A 9,163-nucleotide genomic window follows, 5' to 3' on the forward strand; every position below is an offset into this window, starting at 1 on the left:
CAAACTGGATAAAGATAATATTAAAAATGCCGAAAAACCTTTATAATACGGCCGAACGAAAAATGAAGTCCGACGCAGAGGATAAACGGATTGAGCCAGTGAGAAGCCACCATTCATTCTCCTTGAATTTCTGGCTTTTTAAAAGATCTCTCCCCTAAATTATTAATTTGATTAATCTTTTCAATCTGCTCCGCCTGACGATGAGTAATTTCGATGTTTTTGGCTTTTTTTTTTTTTTTTTTTTTTTTTCTAACTCTTTCCGCCCTGTGGGCACTAAGAGGGCCTCTTGTTAGCAAGCCCCATTATGGGTTCGGCCAGGCCCACAATGGGGCGCCGGGTGGTGAGGGCGGGGACCGACATATCCGGACGGACCACCCCCCGAAAAATTCATTGGGGATTTTTAATCTGCACCGCCTGACGATGAGTAATTTGATGCTTTTGGCTATGCTGATGGCCTTCGTTAAGGTTAAACCTTCTTCCTGAAGTAGCCTAGCTCTGATGACTTTATTATTTGACGACAAACCAACAATAAACATGTCTCGGACCAAACTCTCTCGGAGATTATCGAACTCACAGGTTTTTTTTTTTTTTTTTAACTCTTTCCGCCCTGTGGGCACTAAGAGGGCCTCTTTTAGTAGGCCCATTATGGGTTCGGCCAGGCCCACAATGGGGCGACCGGGTGGTGAGGGACGGGGCCCGACATATCCGAACGGACCACCCCCCGAAAAATTCCTGGGGATTATTCGACCCGTTCGGATTCGATCCCGGGTCCCCCAGAGCGGTAGGCTGCCACCTTTACCGCTCGGCCATCCGGCCGTCGAACGAACTCACAGGTTAGGCTTAGGTTCTTAACTGCAGTTACGAAGTCTTCGATTGACTTGTCTTGTTTTTGTCTTCTGGTCAAAAAATTATATTTCTCAATCGCGAGATTAGTTTTAGGTTTACAATGAGATTCAAATTCTTTTACTACATCCAAATATTGACAATTGTCCATATCCAAGTTAAAGGAATTGAAAACCTGTAACGCATCCTCTCCGACAAAACGTAAAAATATGGCGACTTTACGGGAATCACTTTCACTTTCTAAATTACTAGCCGCAAAAATATTTTAAATTCCTGATATCAGATTGACCGGTTATGAGCTAAATTTCCTTCTAATAATAACGATGGAACTAGATTGCCGCATAGTTCCAGTTGACCACTTAAAGATGGCTGACCTGCGTTACTGACCGGTGAACTCATTATTTCGAGCTGCTGCTAGTAGGAAGACGACGACGACTATAATTCTGACACCATGTTATAATGTTGGATCTTGGTTGTATTTAAGACTAGTAAAGCTTAAGAACTATTTATTATAAACTATTAAATACATTACAAGTAGACACAAACATGGTAAGTTGTATGACAGACGACTGACGGCCGATGCTCTTGTTGGCCGCTGGTGTCGCCACCAGTACATATCGTAACAGGCCAAAGTTTTAAACGCGAAAACGTGTACGTCGGACGTTGAGCGCCGCTTTCCTGTAAGCCTAGAAGTTTGACAATGGCATTTGGAAGGTGGAGCATGATTTCACTGACTTTGTAAACGCCATTGTCAGACTTCTAGGCTTACAGGAAAGCGGCGCTCAACGTCCGACGTACACGTTTTCGCCTTTAAAACTTCGGCCTTAACCTCGCTAATAAGTTTGTTTACAACGACTAAGAATTTCTCAGTAAAACTGATTGTTAAATACCGCTTCCATATCTGGAAATAAAAACAAATACTTAGTATTTTTTTAACTCTTTCCGCCCTGTGGGCACTAAGAGGGCCTCTTTTAGTAGGCCCATTATGGTTCGGTCAGGCCACAATGGGGCGACCGGGTGGTGAGGGACGGGGCCCGACATATCCGAACGGACCACCCCCGAAAAATTCCTGGGGGACCCGTTCGGATTCGATCCCAGGTCCCCCAGAGCGGTAGGCTGCCACCTTTACCGCTCGGCCATCCGGCCGTCAATACTTAGTATTAGGTAAATAAATTTTGATGAATTAACTTTTCCATACTTTTTATTTTTAGATATATAATGCACTATATACGGTATTCAACATAATACTAAAAGTTCGAGAAATTTGGTTGGGATCAACCTCCACGTGTATTCAATTACACCTGTCAATACTACTAGTCACTGTTAAAACTTGAATATCTACGTTACCCAAATTATCAAACGAACGGAATATTTGCATATTCATGCGTGACCTCATTTATTTTCATTAGTTTTAAGGGTAGTTTAAAGCAATGTTTATTCGTATAAATTTCTGCTGTAAAGTTGGACATACGGCATTCTGAGCAGCCTCAATTACTCCCCACTTAATGGCAAATGTTTACTTAACTCTTTTCGCTCTGTGGGCACTAAGAGGACCTCGTTTTAGCCGGCCTATTACGGGTTCGGCCAGGTGCACAATGGGGCGGACGGGTGGTGAGGGACGGAGCCCGGTATATGGTTTATAACAGTATCTGTTGATGTTAATTGAAAAATACCTATGTAAAATTTTTTCCCGAAATTTTCCGATGTTTTATAGGTTTTTTCCCGGGTTTGGTTTTCGCCTATGGCCCTCATGATTAGGCCACACTAGGCTGTCGCAGTAATAGGAAAAAAAAAATTGTTTAAACATAGTTTTGTGGGGGCCCTGGGCACCGGCCCCAAATGTCTCTATGTAAATCCGGCCCTGTATAGATAGTAGTTCAAGAAATTCTTAGTCGTTGTAAACAAACTTATTAGCGAGGTTGAGGCCGAAGTTTTAAAAGCGAAAACGTGTACGTCGGACGTTGAGCGCCGCTTTCCTAGAATAGAAAGCAAACTTGAATTTTTCTCCGTTGAGTGTCGCTTCGTGTTGAATTTTCGTCGATTTTAAGCCTAACGAAAATTTTTATAATAATAGTCGAGGCTATTGTATCGTTAAAAATTATTTCTTTGTTTTGTACAAACAAAATAAATATATTGAAGAATATAAAAACATGAAAATTATACTTTTGAAGTAAATCTAGTATCAAAAACGTTCGATTCAGCACGACACAGTCCGACTGAAAATCGTTCGAATAACCGGCGGATTCGGATTAACGACTCTCTACTGTATATATCAGATAAATGCCTTCCTATATCAAGTATAAGTGCATTTTATCCTTAATTTCTTAAATACATTATTCTTCTTTAAATGACCCGTTTATGCTTACAATTAAAACATTTATTTCCTCGTCGGATAAACACGTACGAAACAGTGCAGAACAATACTGTGAGCTAATAAACTTAATTTTAACATTATTAATCTCAGTTCTAGTTAACGTAAAAGTACAATTTCTTTAAATTAGTACAGTATAATCATTCCCACCATACAAAAACAAATAGCGCTATTCTCTTGTCATCCGAAGAGATATTTACGTTATCAAAGTCCTGGTTTTCTGGTGGACTAATTGATAGAAACCGAGGAAAACAGTTGTAAACCACGTGGTTTACTAAAGGGAAGGCTTCTCTAAACGTTTGAATTACTGGATCGATGCATATTTTACACGCATCGTGAAAAATATACACCAAACATGTCTTCTGCCTCATTTCCGGTTTCAAACGCTTTATTCTTTCGAATTTTTCTTTTACGTTTTTATAATCACATCTGCCTGCTAGAAAGTCAAGAGAGAGCGAGAATTTACTCTCTTTCCGTAAAATATAGTAAATGTAACTGCAGCTCTTTGGATTGTATAAGAAGTGAATGAGTTAGCTTTAATTTCGTACGAAGCCCCCGTAAAATCGTCGTAGTAAATGGCACATTTAATTTCTTCTACCGATATGTTCACTTTGTGGCACAGATACTGCAGTTGCTTCTGCCTATCTGTTTCCCTATCGACGGCCGGATGGCCGAGCGGTAAAGGTGGCAGCCTACCGCTCTGGGGGACCCGGGATCGAATCCGAACGGGTCGAATAATCCCCAGGAATTTTTCGGGGGTGGTCCGTTCGGATATGTCGGGCCCCGTCCCTCACCACCCGGTCGCCCCATTGTGGGCCTGGCCGAACCCATAATGGGCCTACTAAAAGAGGCCCTCTTAGTGCCCACAGGGCGGAAAGAGTTAAAAAAAAAAAAAAAAAAATCTTTCCCTATAGAATACGTCTTCATCTTTAATCGTGTCGCTTGGAAAATTAAAAACATTAAAACCAGTAACATTAGGAAATAATGCTAATTGTGTTTTGGTTCTTTGTTCAGTTATAGAAATATTTAGTTCTTTGCTATATAAACGTATAATCAAAGGTTCGTCATAATATGAAATTAAACAGTAGATAGATATTATCGTGTCACTGAATATACTGGATTTATTAGAGAAATAATATCTGCAAGTAAACCTATTTACCAAATTCATGCGAATCATCGATACCGGGACACCACCTCTTAAGTAATGATCCATCTAGCATAAAAAACCAATAGGGGAAAAAAGTGAAATCTACTCCGCACGCGGCGCTAGTATCGATGAGGTCGTAAACAGACTAAGCGATACGTTGTCGGTTGTAAAGTACCATTTGTTTTTTCTTTAAACGAAAATCTAATAAATATTTTAAGTTTCAAAAATGCCAAGTACGTGGTGCTGTGTACCACATTGTTCTAATAGTGGTGGTCACAAGTTTCCAAAAAATCCAGCATTGCGAAAGAAATGGATTCACGCCGTTAAAAGAGCAAATTGGAAACCAACTTCATCCAGTCTCGTGTGTAAAAATCACTTCACACCTGATCAGTATAAGGAAATTAATATCTTTGGTAAGCACATTATTTAAAGAATTATAATAACTGTACAATATTTTTTTCAAGCTATTAGCAATTAAGAAGCTTCAAACACCTCGCTTGAAAAATACTTGATGTTTACATCAAAAGTCTCTGTTTAGTTTTAATATCTAGGCGTGATAAGCCCTAACAGTAGAGGCTAGTTTTGAGCACTTACATAGCATTAATGCTAAGTTAACAAAGGATAAAAAATATATATAGTATCATGGATTTAATTGTTAATTCTTTATGCTAAATGAAAAATAAATAGATTTATTTTACTTTATTAGGAAACATCCCAGCAAAGAGACAACTGAAGGCTGATGCTGTACCAAATGTATTTCTTTGGTCTAAAAAAGAGGCACCTTCGGTTGCGAGCAGACGAGCAAGAAGAGAAAACCGTGAACGCAAAGTTCAAGATAATCATGATGCATGCTATATAATGGATACTGGTACATTAGAAATAGGAGGAGAAGTAATAATAGATGAGGAGGAGGAAAAGGCTACTTGTCTTATTGAAAATAATGTGGCAAGCACTATGGTCTGTGTAACTACACAGACCCATACTTTTGAAGTCCCAATGTCAGTTGAAAGATTTGAGTTTGACAACAATGCTATACATTACTATACTGGGTTAGAGAACTACAATTCTTTCAATTTTGTACTACAAAGTTTGGGACCAGCAGCATACAGCTTAAAATATTACAAGTTTCAGGTTGTAACACTTGCAGTGCCAAACCAGTTGTTCTTGACTTTAATAAAATTAAGATTGAATACAGCAAATTTTGAGTTGAGTAGGATGTTTAGTGTATCTGAAGAAACAGTACGAAACGTTTTCATTACTTGGATCAATTTCATGTATTTACAATGGCAAGAGTTGGATATATGGAGTGAAAGATCTCTTGTTGATACATACATGCCTAGAGATTTTAAAATGAAATTTCCAAATACTAGAGTTATCATTGATTCTCTAGAATGCAAAATAAGCAAACCAAAAAATCCTGTTGCACAGCAGGCTACATGGTCATCATATAAAAATGACAACACATTAAAAGCAGTTGTAGGTTGCACACCAGGTGGTCTAGTAAGTTTTGTTTCAGAAGCCTATGGTGGTTCTGCAAGTGATCGACAGATTGCAGAAAGGTCTTCACTGTGTAAAATAACAGAGGCAAAAGACTGTGTAATGGCTGATAGAGGTTTTAACATTCAGGACTTGCTAATTACTAAAGATGTTGTGGTAAATACACCCACTTTTATGAGAGGAAAAGCACAGCTGAGCAGCAGTTTGTTATCTCGAGACAGAAAAATATCTAGTAAAAGAATACATATTGAACGTATTATAGGAATGGCTCGTACATATAAGATTTTGAGGCAACACATGCATCCGACAGTAACCAAACTTGGCAGTGAAATTATATTTATATGTTTTATGTTATGCAATTTTAGACCATGCATTGTTGGCAGAGATGCTTAATTTGTTTCACTGTTAGTCTAGCTCTATTAATTCTGTATATAATGTTTTTTTCATTCTAGACCCTAGCCTAATTTAAGTTTTCCATTTATAGTATTTTTAAATTTTTGTCTGCTTATAAATTCTAAGATTAAGAATGTATACTAGCATACACAGTAAGGTCTTCATTATGGAACTTCAATTCAAAGTAATATAGTGGTTTTAAAATTTGTACTATAGTTGAATAAATGTTTGTAAATTTGTAAGCAAATAAAAAATTTTAATCTTTAAAACAAAATCTCTTTTTATTATTTAAAAAATTTACCATCTAGAAAAATTTTACATAAACTCAAATTGTAAAATAAAAATAACAATTAGCTCAATTATTTTATAAACTTAATGTTTATAGAACATCTTTTTTAAAAGAGCTGGCTTAAAATGCTCATGGAAAAACATAATTAGTGTTTCAGTCATGTCTGCAATAAATTTATCATCTCTTGGAATGATAAAAACTTTGAAGTCACTTTTTGTGTAAATAAACAGGTGAGCAACTTGTCTATTTGTCACTGCTAATTGACCTTGGATTTGATAAAAATAATCATGATTCCGTTTTAAAGTAATTTTGTCATCAGTACATTCCAAATATGGTACATTTTGCACATTCACAGGAAGTTTAAAACTGGAGTAAGGACATTTAACTTCTAATATTTTATCATCATCCACAAGCCCATCTGGACTTGCAGCTAAGAATGGGTATTTTGGATGAAGAAACATGCCACATTCTTTCACAGGAGTATTTTCAAAAGAAGAATATGCTTCAATTGCTTCTTTTTCATACCTTAAGCCATGAGAAATTGCCTTACTTTTTATTGGCCTACTTGACAGTAACGAGTCACACAATTTTAGTCTGTCTGCTGATTTTAATTTACAAACTTTTCCAAAGTTTGAAGATGTCAAACGCAACAAATGTTCCTTCTTCCAAACTGCACTTTTTCGTTGTAATCGGGTCTCTTTTTCCAAATGTTCTATGTACTCCCTACTTGCTTCAGTTACATGTAAAGCTTTTAAAAACATTTCGGACATTGTGCTTTTGCAATAATCATGATCTGACTCTAAAGCCCTCATGTTTGCTGGTTGCCTTAATTGTAATATCGGTATTGCACAACCACTTTGCATGTTCATTGCCAAATTAATAACAAAGTTTGTATAATCAGAGATTGAACTGCCAGATGGTCTGGGGTCAAATTTCATGTCTTCCAATCGTTTCCTTTTCATTCCTCTCTTCTTAAATAAATGAAATGGAAGCTCACTAGCCTTAATTGGGGAACCTTTATGTTGGCGGGTAGGCTGATGGAATGTTTGCAGAACCTGAGTGCATGTTTTGTGACACTTATAATTGCCTGTTCTTCCGTATTCTTCTATTGCCAATAGTGTTACACATACATGTTTGCAATATGCTTTAGGCCCTTTACCTGCTGTACATTCACATATTGCATTTTCTATATCCCCATCATCTGTAATTACTAAATCTGTATAATATGTGTTCCCCTTGGTTAATTCAGATTTTACATTACCTTTAAAATATGAAAATTTTTTTTCTTTTGTTCCTCTTATTGTTAATAAGAATTCATTAAAATACATCTGCACAGCAGACAGTGGCATTCTTTGATCTGACATCTCCATGTAGGCATCAATTGTATCTATAGTCAAAACTGGTATTTGTAAACTTGGAGAGAGATCCTTATATTCAGATGAATCAGGAAGTTTGAGTTCAGGAGAGCTATCACAGGATATAGAAAAATTATGAGTTTCCTGATTCCTCTCATATGCCAGTAACCTGAAAATTATTGTAAACAAGTTTAATAACTAGTTAACATATGATCACCAATATTTTATTTAGTTTTTTCTGTCTCATTGACAGGAAAGGCAAAAATTATTATTATATATTATATTCTTACCTTAATATATTACATATAATATAAAAATAAACAGTATAAGGTAACTGAACAGTATTGACAAGCACCTAAATATGGCATATATATATAGTGTATGCCAGATTTAGTAAAAGAAAATGGGCAAAAATTCACTTGTACAAAAAGTTTATTGGTGAAGAAATTAGTCTTATTGCATTAAATTATTGAAACAAGTAAGAAGACTTGTGACCAATAAAAAAGACATTTTGATTATATTTATTTTAATTACTCCAAAAATTGTTTTCTCTTGGTAAAAGATTCAGATATATATCTCTTATATTGTCTTAGAACTTCATAGAAAGTAGTTTTGTTTGTGTTGATTGTTGTTCTAAATTACAGTGATAACCTATTGGTACAGTTAACATTTCAGATACTGGTATAAATTGGTTATAATATATCAGGTTCAGTACATGACCATATTCCAAGAGGAAAAAACTTCATTTTAAAGTTTTGACCTTATGTTTTGGTTAGGCAAATGTGAAAAGAATCAATGACAACTTTACTGATCTTTAAATGTTTTTATCGACGAAAAATGTGCATTTTGTGAAATCTTATCCTTAAAACTTTCATCTACTGGTAAGTTACCTTATCATGTAATAGTTATAAGGACTTGAAATTATAAATGTAATAATTAACGATAAAAATATAGATGTAGATTATTTTAACTTACCTTTCTATTAAATCGGCTTTTCTACCAGCTAACTTGGCATTGTACTTTTTTAATTCTTCCTTTAATTGTACCGTTGTTAACCTTCCTAAAAAATATTTTCGTTCTTCCATTATTATAAAGTAAGCTATCCTTCGAACGGAACAGCTTGTTTACAACCGCATCGATATGCGCGACACCTATGTCACGTGATCACTTTTTTCCCCTATTATACTGAAAAGTATCTTCGAAACCAATATAAGGTTGAAGTTTTTCACGTTCGTAGATTATGTTGTTTAATAACTTGAAAGAAATTT

At 36.0% G+C, this 9,163-nt stretch overlaps 1 protein-coding gene across 1 annotated transcript; it reads left to right on the forward strand.

Moving 5' to 3' along the window:
* The first annotated feature begins 4,547 nt into the window (after positions 1-4,547).
* On the forward strand, positions 4,548-6,519 carry LOC136987227 (uncharacterized). The gene is made up of 2 exons (XM_067284919.1): positions 4,548-4,774; positions 5,068-6,519. The coding sequence occupies exons 1-2, from the start codon at positions 4,588-4,590 to the stop codon at positions 6,249-6,251; spliced, it is 1,371 nt and encodes a 456-aa protein (XP_067141020.1). The 5' UTR covers positions 4,548-4,587; the 3' UTR covers positions 6,252-6,519.
* Positions 6,520-9,163: the final 2,644 nt, after the last annotated feature.

This window comes from Centruroides vittatus, unplaced genomic scaffold (genome assembly GCF_030686945.1).
Source record: "Centruroides vittatus isolate TY-2023 unplaced genomic scaffold, ASM3068694v2 scaffold_149, whole genome shotgun sequence".
In the NCBI taxonomy this organism is placed as follows: Eukaryota; Metazoa; Arthropoda; class Arachnida; order Scorpiones; family Buthidae; genus Centruroides; species Centruroides vittatus.